At 37.9% G+C, this 23,163-nt stretch overlaps 1 protein-coding gene across 4 annotated transcripts in view; it reads right to left on the minus strand.

Annotated features, from left to right (window-relative positions):
* CERKL (ceramide kinase like) overlaps positions 1-23,163 on the minus strand; it is a 130,897-nt gene that overhangs the window by 25,749 nt on the left and 81,985 nt on the right. For all 4 annotated transcript variants that reach the window (XM_038585023.1, XM_038585025.1, XM_038585026.1 and 1 more), the window contains exons 4-11: positions 19,379-19,442; positions 13,386-13,528; positions 8,034-8,108; positions 7,079-7,256; positions 6,940-6,999; positions 6,349-6,374; positions 6,145-6,253; positions 3,419-3,515 (exon numbers count right to left, since the gene is read on the minus strand). In XM_038585023.1, coding sequence (XP_038440951.1) covers positions 3,419-3,515; positions 6,145-6,253; positions 6,349-6,374; positions 6,940-6,999; positions 7,079-7,256; positions 8,034-8,108; positions 13,386-13,528; positions 19,379-19,442 — 752 coding nt within the window. The remainder of the gene's footprint in view (positions 1-3,418; positions 3,516-6,144; positions 6,254-6,348; positions 6,375-6,939; positions 7,000-7,078; positions 7,257-8,033; positions 8,109-13,385; positions 13,529-19,378; positions 19,443-23,163) is intronic.

Below are 23,163 nucleotides of genomic sequence, written 5' to 3' on the forward strand. Positions count from 1 at the left end.
AGATATAAATATCTATACTTGATTATTACTTTTTTTAAAGACACAGATGGTGTCAACTATGGTGTCACATAGTTCAGACCAGCTGAACTATGTCTCTCCTCCAGTGTCATAAATTGTCATCACTACCCCCATACCTTAGAATGTAACCAGAGTTAGAAGGTCTTTAAAGATGCAGTTAAAATGAGGGTTTTAGGGTAGGCTCTAATCCATGCTGGTGTCCTTAAAAGAGGAATTGGAACACAGAAAGATCAGGCATGTGTGTGCACAAAGGAAGGGCAATGTGAAGACACAGCCAGAAGGCAGACATCTCTAAGCCAAGGAGAAAGACCTTGGGAGAAGCCAGAGCTGCCAACACCATCTTAGACTTCTGAAATTCAAAATTACAAATTTATGTTAAGCCTTCATAGAATCCATGGTATTTGTTATAGTGCATCCCTAACACACTAGTTAAATGGTCAAAACAGGAAACCTGGGGGAGGATGGCAAGAGGTGAGGCTGTGACACAAGCAAGGGCCAGAATGCTAAGGGCCATATATTCCTCACTGAGGAAATAAGATGCCATCTTGACAAGATGCCTTGACAAGGCATTGAAGAACTGAACATGAAACAGCCTAGTGTTTTAGAAAAACAAAACAAAACTCCCTCTTGAAATAAGTGTGGGAGGCCAGAGCAAAGGAAGATTGAAAGGAGGTTGCTGTAAGCAAGAAGGGATTAAGGTTCAAGTTAAGGTGGAGGAGAAATTTCAGTAACATTTAAGAGGGGAACCAGTAGATCGGTTGTGAAGAAGGAGGGAGGGAGAAGAATCCAGAGTAACTCCAGGATGTGTAGGGTGTTGTACCACTGCCACCCTGGGTAGGGAGACACGGGACAAACACTGTTGGGGGAACATGCTGGACGCACCGGGCTCAAGATGCCTGTGAGTTCTACTGTTTCAGGACACAGGAAAGCACCATGGTCCTGTTGATCATAGAGAAAAAAGCACACCAATTTGCAAACTTCCCTAACTGTGCAAAGTTCAGATAATGGTTCAAACGAGGGGCGAGGGGAGAGCAAGAAGAGGCCCCAGGACAAAGTATCATGGGAGGACTAGAGGGTGGTAAACGAGTCCTCAGGGAAGCACCAACTTGAGGGCCTTAAACTCCCTGCCAACAACGATGGTCAGAGTGTCTGTGGAAACGTGGAACAGAGGAAAAGGAGGCCAGCTAGGAAAGAGCTGAAAGGAGGGGTAATGTTTTTCTATTCCACGCAGAGACGGGGAAGGCGAGATGATGGTGGTTTTCACTACGCTCTACAGTGGTTCATAGATAGGAAGATCCAGTGAGACTCGGCAAAGACGGTGCCAAGACCTAGACCGTGGCTCTCCCGAGGCCGAAGTGCTGTTTTCTCCAACCTGGTTACCACAACTACTACTAACTAGACAGTGGATCACATAACCTTACCTTTATGCAGGTCTTTATCATATCACATAATTTATATGAATTTACATTTTTGAAAATGTCACCACAAAGGGAAAAGACTATACATAAATGTGTGTATGTCTTTTTTTTTTAACAAAAGTATCAAATTAACATTGCTTGAAAGCAATGACCTTGGGAATCCATCCACTTATTCGTATATACCATCATGTTGAAGACTTTTAAAATTTGTCAAAAAATTACAGAGCAATAAAGCTTGGATTCCAATTTTTGGAAAGAGCTAAGTCGATCAGAGTTAGGACTAATGATTGTCCCCACGCCCTCCCAAACACACATACACACAGAAGCAATAGTTTTTGCATCAAAAACAAGACGTGGCTGGCAAATGAGGAAAGCAAATATATCCTGCATAACATGATCTCATTTTTTTTTAAAACCATTTTCCTACAGATACAGAATTCTATTCACTCTTTTTATGGTATTTATTACTTTCAAAATCACAAAAAAAGCTCTTTCCATGTTGCAAAAAGGATGTCTACAAAACATTACCTTAGAAATTTGCCCCTTAGGCAATTTCTAAAGAGATTTTCCATAAATAATCTGTGCAATAGGTGCCTCCCTAAAATAAAAATAGAGCTTCTCAGGATGAGTGCCCTTCAGGTCAATATTCATTGAGGTTCTCACATATGTTTAATAGGGACATATTAAGAAGTTTATACTAAGGTAATGACACTGATTATCTCCTGGAATATAGAATTTTGAGTGCTTTCTACATGGCCTTGTTTCTACCTTCTAACTTAAGAAAAAAAATAATAATGAACCTGTCCTGCTTTTGGAGTAAGAAAAATAATGATATTGCAAACAAAATAAGTAACATCTGAAAATGCAAACATCCCTTGGACAATCGATCCCCGTCATTCCCCAAACACACGTGCGAAGTTATTACTTCAGCTCACAGCCTACGTTCCATCTGCTTTTGTCTACTTGAGCTTCGTGTTTAAGGAACGTGGGACTATCATTTTTATGATACAATTTCCTGAACACTTCATTCAGTTGGTTGCTCAATAAACACCAATCAAATAATGTAGGAAGCAGAAGAGAACTGAAACTTCATGAGGACTGCCTTTAAAATTATAAAGGGGCAAAGTGTGAGCCTTGCAATGGCCACTCATGTAAGCAAGGCTCAACTACTAGTGGTTGGCTGGATTTACTCTCCTCCTCCTCCTGTTTACTCTCTGCAGCTACATCCAGGTACAGTCCTATACCTGCAGGAAGTGAGACTACGGGGTGTTACAAGCATACTGATGTAGTTCAAGACTCATAATTTCAAAAATTCACATATTTCTGGATCAGTTTCCTAAAAACTGGGTCAAAATCTCTGCCAAAAGAATGTGGCTTATAATAGTTATTGCTTCTCCTTAAAACAAATCCCTTAAGTGGAAATAAAAATTTCATCTGTCTCCAAAAACGCAACCACACATTCTAGCTCTGAACAGAATAATGACTGTATAAAAGCGGTGTGTTTTTAAATATAGGTATGCAAATCTATTTCAATTAGTGAAGGTAGGTTGACCTGTAAATAAATGGCAGGAGAATCAAGAGGCCATAACTTTAGAGAAAGCCTGTTGCCATAACATCAAGAAAGCTAAGAATCTCAGATTTCACTACTTTTTATTCTAAAGAAGAGCCGAGTATATAATTTTATCTTTAATTTACTTCACATTTCAATATAACACTATATTTTCTATTTTCTCTTTTCACGCACATGCACTCACACACACATACACAAAATGTATGTGTCCACCAATCGAGAGCTCAGAAAGGGCCAATCTATATTAATAAAATAGAAATTTTCAAAATTTGGATGAACCACAAACCAAAAGGAAAAAGATTAATGTATTAAGAAAATAATGCCTTCTGAGGCAAGATTTGATGTCAACTCTTGCAGCCTCTTTCCATGATTAACAGTTTTGTGTATAAGTAACAAAAATAATTTACTATACCTGATTTTTAACACCGGCATATCTTTTCAGGTGTTTTATAAATTCTGGTCGAGAAGTGTTTCGTGCAATTATAAGAGCCATGCTTCCATTATTTAATCTGAAATTAAATATTTGTATTTGACATTGAGAAGTTTATTAAGTGATTGCAACAGAAATTACTCGGTATCATTCCTTCTAACAACCACATTTAGTAGAAGTTTTAGGCAAAACTGATTAATCAACATCACATTAAATTTATTTCCAATTCTTAAATCTTATCTTGCTGTGTTATTTTTAAATGGCACAGCCAGCCCTTCAAATTAGTTTTATTAAAAATTGACTTCCTTTTCTGTAAGTTCTTATTTTAAGGGCTTTTAAAAAAAAAAAAGAAGAACTATCATGCTTCCTATTCACATATCATTTAAAATCCAATAGATTTACTTAGGGATTCAAAATGTGACATCATGTATGTTTTTAAAAGATTTAAAATAACAAATAAATACTAATAGTATAACAAATTATTCAATACTTCCTAGAACCGACAGTGTGATTTTTAAATATTTACATACGGGCAGGTCTCAGTGACATAAGAAAATAAATCCAAGTGGCCCCTTGTTGGATAAAAGGGACAAATGCTACGACACATGTTCAGTTAAATGACTGAGCATTTTAATCTTGCATAACTGTTCAGTTTAATATAAGAGACTACAAATTTAGAGATGTGATTTAGTGCCAAAAAAGCCACTTACAAATGCATCTAGCTTTAGAAGGCAGTTTGCAGAAATATGTGCAAATGACTTCTAGCTTGATTTCAAGGCAAATATAAAGTTATTCCAAGAATAACAACAACATAAAAAAGAGCTCTTTGAATCTTATGGAAGCTCAGGTCAGAGTTTGTAAGGGATCTTAGAGATTATCCAGTCATTCACTCAGTTTATACAGAAGGAAGAAAAGACCCCAAGTTTAAGTGATTTGTTCAAAGGCACACAGAGAAAAACAAAATCATCACTGGCACCAGATCTCTTAATTCCGAGAGTCCAATGCTCATTTTATTCAACATGCCACGTCTTCCCAACTGGAAATAATTAGTGCCAAGACACATTCAGGCTACTGTTTTGTGTTTACATTTTCAAAAATTGCTTAATTTTTCATTAACATGAAAAGTACTTCACATGTCTACTTTTCACCACTTTATAGTAATTGAAACACATCCTATGTGCTTTCGCGGTTTTAAATGTTTTTTATATATTACATATTTACTGTTAGAATACTGAAAAGAACACTAATTTCTATCAGCAATTTGCACTGAGGTATTTTGAATTAAATTATACTTTATTGTGGAAAAAAAATGAAACTGGAGGTTCAATCTCCTGGGCAATGATTCTGAATCCCAGAAGCTAAATCTCTGACTACCTCTGGTCAGCCAAGGCATGGTATGAAGGCCTTTGCAAAAAAAAAAAAAAAAAAAAATCAGTGTTCAATTACAGTCCACAAAGGAAATCTCTAACTAGTCATCCACTGAAAAATTAATACTGGTTAAACCTAGAGAGAATAAGGAGTGGAAGTCCAGGCAAGCTGGAAAATGTATGGAACAGCACTGAAAGAGGCAAGAATCAACTCCCAGAAGAGGAGACTACCTCTCCTGAAGGTCAAGCAAGCTTGAGTCTCAGAGATGAAGTAGGATTAAGTATTGTCTTGAGTCAGCTAGTTGTTTTTCACGTTTAGTGAGGGAAACCCATTAGGGGGGCACACCGCTATCTAGGATTTCTGAAGGTACAGGCAGGAAACTATTGAGCTCAATTTCTATAACACAATAAGCTTCAAGATAACTCCTTTCAAGTTTCAGCACTAAAGATAATGAGGACCCTGACATCTAGATTATTAATATTAAAATTTATAGTTTTTCTTCTTCTCTAACTGCAGATATTTCTCATGTTGACTGCCAAGGAAAAAAAAGTTTATATCAATCCCCTTGGCTAGCTGTTAATGATTCTGGTTAAGGATTTTGCAGGGAAGACAAAACTAATCATTAAAATTATGTCATAAACTGCCCTGGCACACAAGTCATTCTTTTATTCTACTTCCAGGGAAAAATCTAGATTTGACTATATTATACAACATTCATGATCCTTTCTTCTATGCTTTCTATGGGAGTGGGAGAGAAAGATTTTCAAATGAATAATGGATAGCTGCTTGAAAAGAATGTATGAGAGATGGTTTATATTTTTGTGGATAAAATGATATATAAAAGGTCTCAAGAAAATGTGGGCAGCAGATTCATATGTACCACTATTCACACTAAATATAAATAAGTGCAATTCAGCTTCCTTTGACTGAAGGTATCAAATATACCCACATATATACTATTCATGCTGAGGATATTTATGTCTGCTCTACCATTTGAAAGTAGAGATGTTCACAAGAAATACCAGAAATATAATGTTTTCGATGACCAGTAAATAAACACAAGTAAAGCAAGTAGGCATAAAGTGACACAGTGAAATCATGTTAATAAAACCCATGAAATATTTTAGCTTTAGTAATATTAAGAAACCAGTGATTGTCTACTATTTCGAGCTTAACAGTTGGTCTCCGCCTACTCAGATGCTAAGTCCCTGAGAATCTCTACTATTATTACAGTCCAAAATAATAATAATCCAGCCAGCCACAAGTTAGCAAGTATTCTAAAAGAAAAAAAAACTGGTTTATAGAAAAGTATTAGTGATTCAATAAAAATGCTTACTAACCTGGTATTAGGTGCCAAGCCTCTAGGTGCCACTGAACACAGGCAAGGGATTGCCATAATGCTGACATTCAAGAACTGACCCTGGATGGTTTGCCACTGATCATTACAGTCTAAAGGCAATGGAAGTGACTGGTTACTTTCCCTCACTAGAGCAAAATGTCACCAGAGCCTGCCTCAGTTCTCAAGGAGGTACGTTTAAACTTACCGGATTTGGGAGATCCTTCTGCCTTCCTAAAAATGAGAAAACAAAGAAAACCACATCACACCAAAAATAACATCTATTAAGTTGAGAAACTTCAAGAACCCAGTATGTTAAATATTTTCTTAGATTAGATACGGTAAGTGAAAATGTGTGAGTATATGCCGTTGCTGCATTACACTGTGTTGATTCATTGAAAGGTGGTGTCATCCATAACAATGATTTTCCATTTCTTTTAAAGACGAGAACATTTTCTTTGTGTGGCTTTGAGTAATGTTCGTTACTCAGGGCAGAAACCATGGGTTTTGCTGGGTTTTTTGGCTTATTGTTGTATCCAAAATGCTTGGGATATAGCATTCAATAAACAGGCTGTTGAATACATTCATAAATGATTGGACGGATGGATAGAGTGAACAGTGGTTTCTGAAGACAGAAGTCAAACCACATGGCCTACTAGAATTTCACTACTCCATATTCTTCACTAGTATTTTAGAAAAACAACCAAAGATCACAAGTCTAATAAAGTGTGTATATCAAACTGTTTCATGCTTTAAAGAAAGATACAGATGTTTCCGTTACTTTGAGCCCTTTACCTACCTTTCTTCTAAATCGTGAGAACTGATCAATGGTAAAAATGATATTTCACAGTCTTCAGGCCTAAAATACAGTAAATTTTGCTGTTAACTATCATGTATTCTAAGCCACAAAATTTTGGGTTTAAGAAAAAAAGACTTACTTAAGTTTTGCCAATGCCTTCATTACCGCAAAATCCCTTCGTTGGTTGGGTGACATCCATCGATGTTTTTCTGCCAAGGCCAAAGTTCTTCCACCAAAGCCAAACATGGCTGAGAACCCGAAGCGAAGAAGCTTTCCAGTGGTGCTAAAAGTGCAGACATCAACTGGTTGTACGTGCCCTTGAATATTATGTTGGATATCAGTCCATTAGTGAGAGTAGTAGGGCAAGTTGTCAAAATGGCAAACACAGAAGAGCCTATTTATTTACTTATAGAAGATCTCAAGCAACTTCACACCATGATAAATATCCTTGCTTTCTCTTCACCTCTCTTTACCTACAACTACTGCAATTGCCATTTTTAACTTTTTCAGGTACTAAGGTACACAAAGCAGTAAATATTGCAGTTTATTGTTATTTCACATAAAACATAGTTAAGGAAATTAAGTTCATGTGCAAAATAAACTTAGATTTAACAGTTTTTAAGTTTACAGACAATGGGAATCAATGGGAATAATAAAAATTCTAGAGTGGATGTGCAATGTTTTTCCTTTTTGTGTTTTTCTTTTAACAACAGAACCTCAGCCCTACAGTCTTGGTGTAGTCTAACAACACTATCTGATATACTTAAATAGTATGCGTGGGCTGTTTTGATCTGATTGTAAAAGTGTGACCTTAAACATCATTATGATTTTTTTTCTTACAAGATTATAGTGAAATTTCATTTACTGCTCTTGGTGGTGCCTCTGCTCTGAAAAGAGAGGCAGTCCAAATAGTGAAGCTTTGCCTAATGGACTTCTGGTTTTTAGTAAAACATTTCTCTGATCCGAGACACACAGAACTTGTCCTTCCTTGGATAAGTCTGACAGAAATAAAATAGCCTTATATAAATATAAAAACTTCCTTATCAAAAAGAAACTTCCTTATGAAACATGAACTTGTTTGAAAGAATTCTTACCCATTATAATGTGCAAAGTTGCAGTTACCACATGAGGGATTCCATGAAGAGAATGTGCCAGTACATTAGTAGAGCCTGCCAAATCAATTTTAAAAGATGTAAAATCAATGTAGTGTATGTTTTAAGTTATCCACTTGCTCTTACTTTAGGAGATATCGCTATGTATCGTTCAAATGAAAAATCAATGAAAGTTTATACATTTTCATTAATAGCTTAGATTCACATTGAATGGTTGTCAAATTACCGTTTAGCCTTTAAACAACTTAAAATTAGAAAATAGTTTAGAGTATTTACTTGCTCACAGATTTTTTTCCCATCATTAATGTCTACTTTCTACCAAAATAAACTAGCGGTATCAAAGTCTACTCTATCTTCAACGAGTGGGCTTCTAACTTCTTTCACAAAATGAACACCAAGAGCATTAAGGGTGTCTCTGGAGAGCCGAGACAAATGCATAAATACATAAATAAAAATCCAAATAGTAATGAAGAAAAAAATTTTAAATCCCTACAAAGTACAAAAGACATGTTTTAAATACATTTAACAACTCTTAGAGATAAGCTTTCATCCAAGAGAGGATTCCCCTCTTATCTGACAAATGGTATCCTAGATGAAGAAAATATTTAATTCCATAGTATTTACCATGCTATAAAAGTCTTTTTGAGATGTTATACGTTTCTTATTTTCATAATCATTAGGATGATTTAAGATCCACATGAATTTTTGCCAACAGCCTATGAAAGAAAAGAGCTCTCCTCCAGTTAGGGTCTCGGAGACCTTGAGGTAAAAGCCTTCTTCTGAAGAGGAAGATTCCAACTAGCCCCTGCCATTCCCAGGAGGCTAAAGGGCTTTAAAAATTAAGAAGCTACAAGTTTCCTTGAATTACAGATTATAAGAAAGAAATCCAGTAATAGCTGAGAGCTGTGAAAGCATGGATGTGTGGTGTACCGCAGCTATCAAGGCAAAGACTAGCCCCCTGGACTTGTTCTTTAGGAACATTCCTGTGTGGTCATACATGATCTCTTCAATTTGTATCACTTAACTGATGTGTGTCTAGGGTTGTTCGGCCGAAGAAGCTGAGGCTACTCAGACCTTTTCAACCAAGGCTGTCATTAAATTAATCACCATAAGGGACTGATCTAATATTAATGTCTTCCAGGCCTCTAGTGATGCCAATTCAAAGAAAAGTCCACCTCAACCAATTAGTAAACCTGTTCCAACTGATTCATCAAAGGGTGAATTATGCTCTGAACTCTGTTATTCAGAATATCGTCTACGGTCCAGCAGTAATACCATGGTGCTTATTAAAATGTAGACTCTTGGGTCCCACTCCAGACCTCCTGAATCAGAGTCTGCATTTTATAAGATCCCCAGGTTATGTGTGTGCACAGTAACTTGAAGAGTGCTTCTTCTAGAAGAGATGTATGGTCCAGGGATCAGCAGCATCAACATTACCTGGGAGCTTGTTAAAAAGGCAAATTTTGGGATGCCTGGGTGGCTCAGCGGTTTGAGCATCTGCCTTCGGCCCAGGGTGTGATCCTGGGGTCCTGGGATCGAGTCCCACATTACGCTCCCTGCATGAAGCCTGCTTCTCCCTCTGCCTCTGTCTCTGCCTCTCTCTGTTTCTAATAAATAAATAAAATCTTTAAAAAAAAAAAGTGATTTCTGGGTCTTACTTCCAACCACTAGAATTGGAAGGTCTGGAAGTGAGACCCGGATGTCCATGCCTTAGCAGGTTCTCAAGGTGACTCGTATGCACTCTAAGGTTTAAGAACGAGGAGTCCAGAGACCTGTTGCTCAGTGGATCTTTACCCAGGAGTCAATTACCTAAGCCTTTCCAATTATCCTTTGACCATCTACGGCCTGCCCTTTGGTCATCTAATTGCTAATTAATCTGGAATGGGTGGGAGGGAAGAGAGGAAACAAATCAACCTATTTTGCTTCCCAATCAGATTTATGGTAAAGGTTTTGGAGGAGGCCACGTAATTAGAGTGAGATATTTAGGATTATCAATGGATTACAGTACTCCATGAAACACATTTCCTCCATTACCGTGGTTAATTAGGAATAGACCATAAAAGCATTCCTCTAGAAAGGCTATTAAAGAACATAATGTAATGTTGTCATGTGCAATAGAGAATGACACATATCATGACTCAAGAAAATAAAGACCATTTATTCCCTGTGAGGTTGAAGTATGCTAAGCATGCCCAAATACAGATCCTTTCAGGCTGCTAAGGATCACTTTCTTTTTACATCTCAGGCTTTGCACCTTGACAACTTTTTCTTAACTCCATAGAATCTGCAGAGAGGCACGACCAGAAGCCAGAAAATTGTTTCCGTCATCTTCTACGCTGATTAACCTGTTCCTCGGTCCTTAAGAACAGTTTTTTAATTCTCTGAATTTTAAAAGGCAAGTTTGTGAGGAAAGTGGATATAATATGGTAATACTATAGATTGCTCTGTATTTTTGTTTGGATGATCTAAAAGACAGAGTACAATTTCCAAAAACAAAATGTGATCCATCTGAAAAGATGTCTACATGCCAAAAGAACATGCTGCTCACATAAATAACGGCTATGTAATTTTAGCATCCTCACAAAAGCTATAAATGTTCTACCTCAAGGTAAACATTTTAATTAGCCTGAAAAGTTCTTTTTCTTAACAGCTACCAGCAACTTTGCTCACCACCACCTCCCCAGACCTGCTAAAGGGTGCCAAATACACAGAGGTAAGGACGGAAGTAGCAGTTCATCTAAAGCATGAATGATGGAAATACCAGGCAGAAACTATGGAGGCAAAAAGAAAAAAAGGAAAAAAATTGTCCTTGGAAGTGCAAGCACTTCTGTAGAACAATTAACTTAATTAACCAGACCCCATGAATATTCATAAGGCCGTTAATGTCTCCCACATCCAAACAGATAAATGTGATGTAATGACTTCCTAGTCAAGCATATCTAAAATTCTCATGAAAACTGCACCTACACTTTGGTTCTTTGCCTGAAATATCATAGAAATTAATAGTCCCTTGGCAATATTTTATTCTCCTCAAATTAATTGGCAAGCATGAATTTATTTATGTGAACGCTATAGGAATATATGGTTTGCAGCCATCAGTATGTGGATTGTGCCTTGTTTTACAACAACTGGATTGCTTTTTTTTTTTTTTTTTTTTTTTTATGTCCTCTCTGGCTTTTTCCTCTATCCTCCCCCCACCCCTTTAATCGGAATCTCTCAGTATAGTTCCTTAGCACCAGTTCCCATGGCAACAAACACCATTGCTAATGGCCAGCAGTTCTAATACAGGCTTCCCCACATCTGATCCATCTGAGTCTGACCATAATTCAGCGGCTTAGTCTGTTGGCTCAGTGGAGTCATTTACTAAACACTCTCCCTCTGGGTGTCTCTCTCCAGGAGGCAAATGGCTTCAAAGGCAGACTGTCTTCTGTATGCAATTGGAGACTTCCTGCCTAGCCCTTGTCCCCCCTTGTTCACCATTCCCTATCAGAGCCCCGATGGGGCCCTGAGTCTTCCCATCAGCCCAGCCCACACACGACATCTCCCTCCTTATGGAGTCCAGAAGCTGGAACTCCCCGACAGAGGCCACAGTTTTGGCAACAGGCTATATTTGCTAAGGAAAATGCATTCAAATGGCATGTTAAAAACATCAGCTTAACCACTGGTTTTTCTAGCTAACTATTCACTGCATGTCAAATGCGTGTGTCTTCCCACTTTTGCTCCATAGCAGTTAATAAGTGACCTCAGCAGTGTACATACTAGTGAAGAGGAAATGACCGTGGCACATCCCCTTGGCACGCAAGGTAACGTTGAAAAGCTCCACCGTTATAGACAGAGCTCCTAAAATGACATGAAAAGGTAAAAGTGGCTGGCTCCACTTCGCCAGCATCTTTTTGTTGTTGTTGTTGTTTTCCTAGTTGACATGATTGTGTTCTCTTCTGCCTAAAGACCATCCAAGGTTTTTCTTAATTATTGGGATATATCCAAATATGTCTCTCCTTTTAAATTCTTGGAGTTTTTTGTGTTTTTTTCCCCCCTTGAAAAGACTTCACAGTCCTTAAAAGAGTATTTGTACATCTTTCGTTGTCAATTAACAATACTAAATATACTGAAATCCATACTAAATGAATGTGGTCATCAAATGGATAGAATGAATTGTTCTTTGCTGTGTAATGATTTCCTATCTTCATAGGAAACAATAATTGTTTCTGTTTTATTTACAGAGATAATAACGTGCGATGTTTTCAAAATGAAAACTAATCACTTTCCATCACTATTGTTTGTTTAAATAATTTGGGAGGAGTGACTGGCATAACGTAATCCACTTGTGAAAGATGTTCTCGTCTTTTCTGGATGCCAGGGCAGCCGGGCTCTGACCTCCCCCTTCACCCTCCCTCCCCCTCATCACAAATTCTCCTAGTACAGGCTCCCAGCAGGGTGTTCCCTTGCTCTAAAACCTCCCATTGTCCCTACTGCTTATAAAACACAATTCAGACCCCTCCCTGTGGCGTCCAGGAATCCCCAAAGTTTGGGACTATTTTGATCCCATCCCCCACCCAACAATGGCCTGTGTTCTGTTTCTCAATGCTCCTGGATTATTTGTGCAACGAAGGAAATAATTCCTCCTCATCTTCTCAGGCCAGAACCTACCCATTCTTTGGCCTAATTCAACTTGCTCTATAATGTTAGAGCATTATACTTGCTCTATGTTTTCTATACATTCGTTCACTTAATAAACTTCGTTGAGCATTCACTGTGTCACGTTCTATCCCAGCCGCTGGCAATACAGCAGTTACGATGAATTTTTTTGGCATTCTCAACTCAAGGTTATCTATTTATACTCTTATATAAATAGATAATACATATCTATCTGTACTCTGATACTCGAGGTTATCTATTTATTCTCTATTTGTACTCTGAGAGTTACTGCATGACATTGTGAGCAGCTTGTGAGTGGCCTTGTTTTGAAATTTCATACCTGGTACTGTGTGATCATTAGACCTTTATTTGGAAGACAGAATAATAATAATCCCATTTGTTGAATATTTAACTATGCATCAAGTCCTCCACAGATACCATCTAATACAACAAAAGCCTTATAATGAGATGACTATATGTGTATCTTTTTTTTTTTTTTACAGATGAGAAAAATGAGGCTCAAAGAAATTAAATAACTTGTCCAAAGTCTCACATTTGCTTAGCAGAGATGCCAAACTTGGTTCTTTCAGATTCAAAGTCTGTGCATTTAACTCTGTGTTATACTGTCTAGGTTAGGAAATAAGAGAAAGACAGGAGGAGAGGTTCCAGTTAGCAAATCCACGGCCCCTTGCTTGCCTGCTGGTATTAACCCAAGCGGAAGCTGTGCTCGGACAGGGGTGAGGATGCTCTCTGTTTCTTTCCCAGCATTCTTCTGGGCTCTAAGGAGCAAAGCATGGGCAACTTCACTGGCAGATCCATCTCCACCAACACAGACGACACTAGAAAACAAGAAATTAAGAATGCAACTCTTTAAACTAATTGGTAATAATCCATGAAATCTCAACTTCGAAATAGTCATCTTATATATTCATGTGAATGGTACTTACATGCCCCTTGCCACACTTTAGCAAGTGTCAATGAGTAAGAAGGCTTCCGCACTGGTAAAGTTGACTTCACAAATACAATACCTACACGATACCCCGTGGACACAATGGTTTTCAGTGGGTTAAGAAGCATTACAACATCTGAACATGTTATTTCACATCAGCCTGCGTTCTGCTCTGCTAATATCCAAAAGTATATTGTTCTCAATTTGTTTATATTAATAGTCATGTGCAATTCATTTAACCAACTGCTAATTTTCAACATAGCTCCAAAAAGACCGACAGCTGTAAAAGTCATATAAACTATGAAACTTTAAAGCTACTTATCATTAGCATATAGAGTAATTGCAAACTTGAACTGTCTTTTGTCTTTTGGACATGACTGCTACATGGCACTATGAAAGTTATTGATACCACTCTTGACTCTAGTCAGTACTGCTCACAATTTTTTTAAGACTTTGTAAGTGGACTGTAGTAGAGGTGGTGGTAGGACTTCATGAAAGTAACGTATAAGATTTCAGAAATGTGTTTCATAATGATTTGTATTTAAAAGATGCAAAATAATCTTAAGTAGCAAAATCATATTAATTGATCCAAAAGGAGGAAGACTTTGTGTTATTGGAAGCAGGCGTCATAACTCCAGGCCTGTAAGGGCCCCCCAGAAACAGAAGAGCAATGCTGAGTCTAAAGGAGGAACAGATTCTCCGCTCGGCCCACTCACATCGTCTGGGAGGCAGGCCTAGATTTTTCTACAGATTTTTTTCATCCTCTGATTTCTCTAGAGGAGCCACAGATTCTGACTTTTGGGTGAGCCATTTTATCCACTCACATTCAATATATTTAAAACCTCTCTATGCCAAACAAAGCCTATGGACCATGAGCAGCAGGTTTTATTTATATTAGGGTTTATTTATTTATTTTAGAGAGAGAGCAGGAGGGAAGGGAGGAGGTAGAGGGAGAGAGAAACCCAAGCAGATCCCACACTCAGCAAGAGCCTGAGGCAGGGCTCGATCTCAAGACCCTGAGATCAGACCTGAGCCAAAATCAAGAGTCGGACGTTCAACTGACTGCACTACTGGGTGCCCCAATCACCAGGTTTTAAAATAGTTTCTGAAGTTTAGGAAGCTCTGGACATTGGTGAATACAGAGCCTGAGAGTCCATCAACCCCCCTCACCTTGCTCTCAGCCTCCCAACCCCTGCGCACATCTGAGGTTCAGCCCTACGGCTGCACACAGCCTGGCAGGCCCAGTCCCCCCTAGGTATAAGGGATCCAGGACATAGGATAGACCCAGGTCATTTGATGTCTGAAGTGGTTCTAGGGGTACCTAATGTGGCCACTGACTCAGAAAGAAGTGACTGTACCTACTGAGGGTTGACTTTATGTCAGAAAATACATTGGTTCTTTTCTATTACATACTAAGAATTCTGCAAAGCAGGCATTAGCCTCATCTTTATAAGTGGAGAAACCAAGGTTTGATGTGAACCTTGTCTATAGGATTTCAAATATCACGGAGATTTGCAAACATTCAACGAACTTCATTGTAATGATCAAATTCATGCCCTTTCCTACCTGCTAGAGTGTGTGTGCGATCTAAAAGGAGCACATAAAGTCATCCAACAAAACATCTAACTTGGCACAGAAGAACTTGGCTTTTCCACTTAGTATGGCAACATCTAAACCCTGGGATCCTGCATAGTGTCTCCTGGAATTGATAGAGATGGCTCCTCTGTGAACATACTCTGCTACAAAAGCCTTTGAGTTTTTGTCATAATACCTTCTATTTTACTTTCAAACTTTAACAAATTATAATTACAACCATCAAGTAACATTTGGTGAATAATCACTATGTACCAGGTACTGTTTTCAGCACTCTCCTGTATTAACTCATTTAATTTAGACAATAACTATATGCAATGGATACTTTTACCTTCAATTTCAAGTTAGGAAACTAAGGCAAAGAAAGATTAGATAAGTTGTCCAAGGTCATTACATAATAAGTGACAGAAGGACTGGAAACATCATAATTCCACCTTAGAGACTGCACTACCACTATTCCATGTGTTCTAATCCTTTCCTATATGTGAAACCTAATGAAAATCACCTTATGAGAGGTTTATTATTTTGAAAATCAGTTTACCAGTGGAATCACTGTGGGATGAAATGCATTAAGAAAAAAAATATACTCATGTTGATAACTATTGTATCATCAAGATCACCTCCAGGAATAGTTACTCAACCGGAGGGATGTACTTAATGCAAACATATCACAAGAGTCTGGATGTCACAAGAAAAGGCAAAGCAAACAAACACCCACAACATTATGTGTTAATAACCACACTTGAGAGTTACACTAAAACATGAACCTTAGAGTAACTATTCCTTGGCATATGGTACATCTTATATTTTCAGAAAAAGTAAACTCCTTCTTGCCATGACTCCAAATACAATGATTCTGTCTGGAAAAGTACAACTAGAGGCCAATACGTTACTTCTCTTCATAAAATTTCTCTTTCTATAATTTTTAAATTGGTGTTTCTTTGTCCACAAGCCAATATCATCTTTGAAATGTTTAATATGTCACTAGGATTTGATTTAAACGTTTTCTTTTTTGAAAACAGGTGCTTTTTAAATTTTAAATGCCTGATTTAGTAATACAGATAATGTGGTCAATGTGATCAGATGTCAATGGTAGTCAGATAATATCTGAGTCAGTGTGGGTCTAGGTAATGGTGCAATTTTTAAAAAGAAAGGAAAAATTGTAATTCAACAAATCAAAAAAAAAAAAACCTTGAAACAAAACCGAGAAAATATTATGTTTATAACTTCATAAGAGCATAGATTAACTTAACCATGTCCACACTTATAAATTCAACTGTTACCACTTCGAGTCTCTATACCTTATAATACTCTTTTCTTTGCCTTTACAAAACTTTCTAATGATGCATAGTAAAAATCAGGGGCAAACGAAAAAGTGACACTCCTACAATTTTTAGCAATGGGTCTCTGAGTGTTCACTAGAACACAGTGGATTTGCACAACTGCCATCTTGAGTAATGATAGATGTGTTCCTGTTTGCTTTTTGGTCACAATATGTCTTCACAGAAACAAACATATGTAACTCGTTAAAAATCCCTAATCTTAGCAAGTAACATTTAGGTTACGTGCTAAGTAACAGTAACTAAACCACTTTGCTTTATTAAATAGTATACACAAAATATTTCTTGGATCTTAAACTCTCTAGTCTGTGTCTAAAAACCTTTCAATCCCACCCTATCAATAGCTCCACTTGAGTCAGGCAGAAATGCTTCAGGCCCAAATTCTTGAAGGAATCCCCTCTCTCATCAAAAGACCATAGAGTCAGGGGGGTAGTTGATCCCAACCTTGAATCATTTGTACCTATTCCTCATAAAGTGCTCCAAGAACCACTCTTTGAACAAGTTCAGAAACCAGGAAATATGCTATATATTATCGACTATAATGGTCATGCTGTACATTATGTTCCTACGACTTATTTATAACTGGAGGTCTTGTACCTCTTGATTTCCTTCTCTCATTTCACCCACCCAAACCTCCTCCTCTCCAGCAACCACCAACCTGTTCTATCTTGCCATTTGCAACACGCAAGGACCTAGAGAGTATTATACTAAATAAGTTAGAGAAAGATAAATACAATGATTTCACACATATGTGGAATCTAAAAACCAAAATTTGTACAAAGCACCGTTCTTCTAAAGTGTCTAAAGAAACTATGTTTCCATTGTTCTCCCCATATACTTATTTACATAATTCCAAGTGGAGTGATTTAAAATAACCATTTTACTAAGTTTTCCCAGCTTCCAGTAGAAAAACTGGGCCCATGAAAATTAATGAGATATTTAAGGAATCTTAGAAAATAGATTTTCCATAGAAATTTTTTAAATTATTATAAGTCCTAAATAAATTAGCATGCTGTGGAATTCAGAAACAGCTAAATCACAGTGGTGGAAAGGGGAAGAGGAAGAGGGAGAAGCAGACGCTCTGCTGAGCAGGGAGCCTGATGCAGGCATTGATCCTGGGACTCCGAGATCATGACCTGAGCTGAAGGCAGCTGCTTAACCAACTGAGCCACCCAGGCACCCTTCTGCAGAATTCTTCTTGATCCTTACACAGTATAATTACCAGTGGAACTTATACATACCACATTTGGTGGAACACTTCAAAATGCTGATGGGCAAGGCCAGGTCTAATATGTATGATATCTGTTATCCTCATTATTTATATAATCACGTTTTGAAGAAAGGACTTATTTGCAATACCGCCACACTTACATACTCACAAGCTGTATTTCAGGACTATGCAGCGTATTAATGCAGTAGCTGGTGGGCATGATTATTCCCCCAATTACTTTTCTTAAATTGTATACTTACAAGATAATTTGCCAAATGTAGCCTGTTAATCAATCTGTCTAGCTTTAAATATAAAGCTTTTAAGTAATCTCCTACCTCATATTCTTCATCCTCAATATTTATATAACATTGCCATCTAGATTTGCTCCTCTCAGATTCCTTTTTGAAAAGTTCGGTTTTTACTTATCAAACTCTCTTCTTAACTCACTAATATTGTTTTTTTTAATCAAAAAATATTAAGCATTTCTGGGAAAATTACCCTGTTAGCGCTCCATTTTGATTGCATCACTTTCCTTCCTAAAATATTCTAATAGTTCTTTGGGAAGAACAAAGTCTTTCGCTCTACAGTTCAAAGACACAACTGTCCTTCCTGATATTTTGTTTTTGGCCCATCACCGTGTGACACAAATAACTCACATGCTTGCCACTTTTTAAAACCCTGAAATATCAACCCTTGGAAAAACCTTCCCTAAGATAATGTTTTTGTCTTACACATCAATCCATCACTTTAGCAAACTGATTTGCCTACTTTTTAAAAATGGTTATTAGAGTACATCACTTGCCTCCAGTGCTTGATGACAGTGAACAATTTCTACATAATAATGTATTGCAAGCAACAGTTTCCAATGTCTAGTGTGGATAACACACTTAACTAGTAGCCACTAAATTATAAAAGAATTAAAATTAGCATCTTTTTTTATACTGGAAATAATATTTACATATTTTTAAAAGATTTTATTTATTCATTTGAGAGAGAGTATGAACATAAGTGGGGAGTATGGGGTAAGGAGCAGAGGCAAAGGAGAAGCAGACTCCCCCCTGCGCAGGGAGCCCGGTGCTCCATCCCAGGACCCCGAGATCATAACCTGAGCCAAAGACCGATGCTTAACCAACCGAGCCACTCAGACACCCCAATATATTTGTTTTTATAAAATATTTACCCTCAATCACAGCCAAATTAACCAGTAGGCAGCTATGAGCACTATCAATAAATTTGCAAAAGAGCATCACAATAGTTATATCATGTGACCCTCCATCATTTCTTTTCTAGATACTAACATGGTTAGAGCCAAGAATGAAGGACTAAAGATGCACATTAGGTCAGCGGAATGTGATACTCTTTGATTTCCCAGTACTTACAGGTTTCTCCTTTTGTCTTCCTATGCCCAATCCTGAGAGGTAGATGACCATGCCATATTTATCATTAATTGCTATTACATAGATGTGTATGGAACAGTCTAATCACATACCCCGCAAATGCTGAAATATTTTTAAGTCCCAAATATGTGGCTAACAACTAATGAAAACATTTCATAACATAAGCTATATGACATAGACAGATTGATAATATAACCTACCCATCAAACTCCTGGAGTTCACATTCCTTAAGCAGTGCCAGAGCATGCCCTTCATATTCTGTGACTATTAAAAAACAAAAACCAAAAAAAAAAAAAAAAAAAGTAGGTGAAAGTTTTAAACAACGATCTACACTTTTTAACTAGTTTGGCAAACTAATATGATAAACATATGGTTAGGTCATAAAACAACATTTATTCTTGAATATTTATATTTTAATCATGGGAAAGAGGATTAAGTGTTACTGGCCTGACGTGTTTTATAGCTTTATGGAAAAGAGGGTCATATATTTGTTCCAACTACATAAGTCATTTGGGGATATCCCACACGTAGCAGTCGGATCATTTATCTCGGTGCCTGTCTGTTCAGTGTTCCCTTCCTGATATTATAAATAAGATAGATTTCCTTTAAATCAGAAGCCTAAGAGCAGCCGTATTTTGGAAATAAGGCATATTAGCTGGCATCAAGCAGTCAATGTTAAATCGCTTTGGCAACCTTACATGAATAAATTAGTTGAAAGGTTAGTGTAAGATTTACATACTAGAAGAATGTGTATCTGGAACTGCTAGACTCAAAAGAGGTGGAGCTGGATGTGAAAATAATGAAGCCAAGCCAACACCAATGATGACAGACCCAAAGCCGAGGAGGAAGGTGGCACAGACCCACCAGAGCCGGATCCTCCGAGGAAATGAATCTGTCACTCCCTATCGCTGTCTCTACAATCACGATGCCCTATGCAGTATTGTAAATGCCAGTGGAGACAGGATAAACTGGCACACTGCAGATGGCACCAAGCATCCCAACCACATTTAGCATTTTCTAGGGCAGTGTTGCCAGAAGAGACAGCCCAGCTGTATCCACCCATCAAAGATTTCTGCTGACTGACATGACACTGCAGATGGATTTTTTGTGTAAGAATGTGCATCATTATATGCAAGATTACATTAATCTTTCATGCCTGTCTGTCCCTGGTGCCAGCATGGTTCAAGCTTTTCCTACAATGTTTTTAGATATTGTTAAGAATTATTAGTCTTGGTGTCTAAAAGAATCATTCTGTATCCAGCGGCATTACATTGTAATTCTCCCAAAGCTTATTCAAATGCTGTTAACATTCACATGAATAAAACTTCTCTATATTAAATTCTAATCAGAAGAAAGCTATGAGAAAACTAAGTATGAAATATTAATATTAATAAACTCGGGAGGTTAAGTCATCATAAATGATTGTGTTGACCATTTATAAACCTCAGCAAGTAGTTGCAACCTTAAAAATACAAAATAAAATGTTAGATAGATATGCACACTGAAAACACTTCATGACATTATGAAGAGATATTTATGCCGAGAATCAGTTTTAATAAATCTTGCTTTTATGCTAAAGCTTCCCTTGGTCGAGCTTTCCAAATCCAATACAAAATTAGCTTTAAAATTAGGCTATGACTAAAAGCTACCTTTATTTAGGACAAATTTTAAATAATATTCTATTTCTTTGACCTTGCAGGTAGAATTTGATGATATATTGATGCACATTATCAAAGAAAGGTGATTTTTAAAATGACATTGGAAAAGGCAAAAAAAAAAAAAAAAGATAGTGACCGGGAACAAAGAGAAAAGATAAGAGAAACTTGATCACAACATATGAGGAAAATGAACAAAAGGAATGCAATCCTTGGCTTCAGGGAGCTCACACTCTGGAGGCAGACACTAGACACTAATTTTAAAACCTGAATACACAATATGAAATCGTGATAAGTGATTATAAAGAAAAATAACATAGGCAAAAAGGATAGAGAACAATCTGGACTACTACTCAGATACAGTAGAAGAAACTGGAGTATGTATTTAGACAGAATATTATGGGCCCTGGAGTCAGAAAGAGCTAGATTCACGTCATCCCACTCCAAATAAACATAAAAAGTAGACTGCTAGGCAAATGCAGTTTCAAAAAGTTACTCACCTTTTTTTTTTTTTTTTTTCCACTTGCTTTCCTTTTCTGAGGAGAAGGACACCCTATGCCCTTTCTATTCAGGAAATTTGGAGTTTCCATTCTTTACAAGGCTCTGAACTCAGCTCCCAGTACTGGGCTTCCCCCACCCATCCCCTAACCTTCCAGTTTAAATATTACTTCCTCAGGAAGACAAGACTGGAGGAAAGTACGGTCTTGAGGTTGACGCTGAATGTTGATGAGGAAACAGGCAGAGGCAAAAATCAGCTGAGATCTGGACTGAAAGATACATTTCTTGGTCTGGGGACAAAATTCGATAATGGGATAAGATGGCATTTTCTCTCCTATCCTATAGGTACTTCCGCCTTAGCAAGCTCCAAATGGAATCTGTCATTTCCACCTTCTTATTGCCTCTCAAACATATTGTTCTTTGTGTTCTATCATCTATTCCTTGCTACCCAAGATAAGAAAATTACTTTCCTAGCCTCTCCCCCTCCTCACTCTCCACAACCACTCCAAGATCAAGACCAGTTGTTTTGGCCTTTATTGCTAACACATCCCATCTCAAGCCAATACCCATGATTCAGCCACTACTATTTTTTAAACTGGGCAGCATGACAGTCTCTTCTCTCCCTTTAACCTTTATCCTGCTCTCCCTAGAATGACTTTCTCAGGCATTCAATCGTATTCTTTTCCTACATAACTTCCACTGAGGACTCTTCACTGTCCCCAAAGACAATGCTCTAACTCTGACATCTGAGCATTAGAAACAGGATCGGCCATATACATCCACAATTATTTAAGGGATAACAAAAAGAAACTTTCATCCAGAAGTCTCTCCATAGCTGGATAGGATGCGTGAACAGGTATTATCCAGATTTTTACTAACATGCAGGGAAAATCGGAAAGAAATAATGTCTTGGCCTACTAGCATCTCTTGTGACTCAATTTTATCAAATTGCCTAGCATTGTACTGGGCAAGATCAAGAATAACAAGAGGCATTTCCAAGGGGAGAAGGCTTTAAGTGGAGACAGGGCCAAAGAGAAAAAATTCCAAGAGGAGATTTGGCAAAAAGTGTCAAAAGTTAAATTCATGATCCTATCAGAAGAGGGAAACAAAAGGTTGGCAACAAACTTCACTTTCTTGACAATTCCATCAGGGTCAAAGGGGAAGTAAAAAATTATCTGGTGACGAGGCAGTCCCATGGGCCCCAAGTTGGCAGAGATGGAGGCTAAATTCAGAGAAGTGTCTTTGACCACGATAATGATGGTGAGCATGATAAGGTCTAGCAGCTTTGTTAACACCAAAATTGACTGAAGGAGATGGAATTGCCTATCATGAGCAGGGGAGATTCGAGGGCAGACATAGTATCTGTTTCAAACGTTTCGGTGAGCCTTATCCACAAGATGGGACACATTTACTTTGCGTTACTACAAAGGAGAGCATCGACTCTAAAAATAACAGGGAGGCAAATGTCAGCTCACCAGTTCTCCCTGCGGTTTATGCCTTGCGCAGAGGCATGTGGCCAAAGGGGCAGATACATTTGCAATCTAGCTAAGATACCCAACTCAACAAGTTGGCGGCCTTGGGCAGAATCAGCCCAAAAAGGACACCCTTACGTAAGTTAGCACAAGCAAGGTGGCTTTTCTAATATGCACAAGGCACAGTGACCCTGACCTCAATGACCAGCGGTCCTCTCCAGTCACGGGAGACACCGCCACGGGGTACCCACGCAGAGGCTGAGAGTTCACCGTGCAGGAGTTGAACCACACCTACACTCCGCCACGGGGGCGAAATTAAGCTAGACAACCTCTACGGCTATTTCCAGTTGGATCTCTCTG

Source organism: Canis lupus, chromosome 36 (assembly GCF_011100685.1).
Source record: "Canis lupus familiaris isolate Mischka breed German Shepherd chromosome 36, alternate assembly UU_Cfam_GSD_1.0, whole genome shotgun sequence".
NCBI lineage: Eukaryota > Metazoa > Chordata > Mammalia > Carnivora > Canidae > Canis > Canis lupus.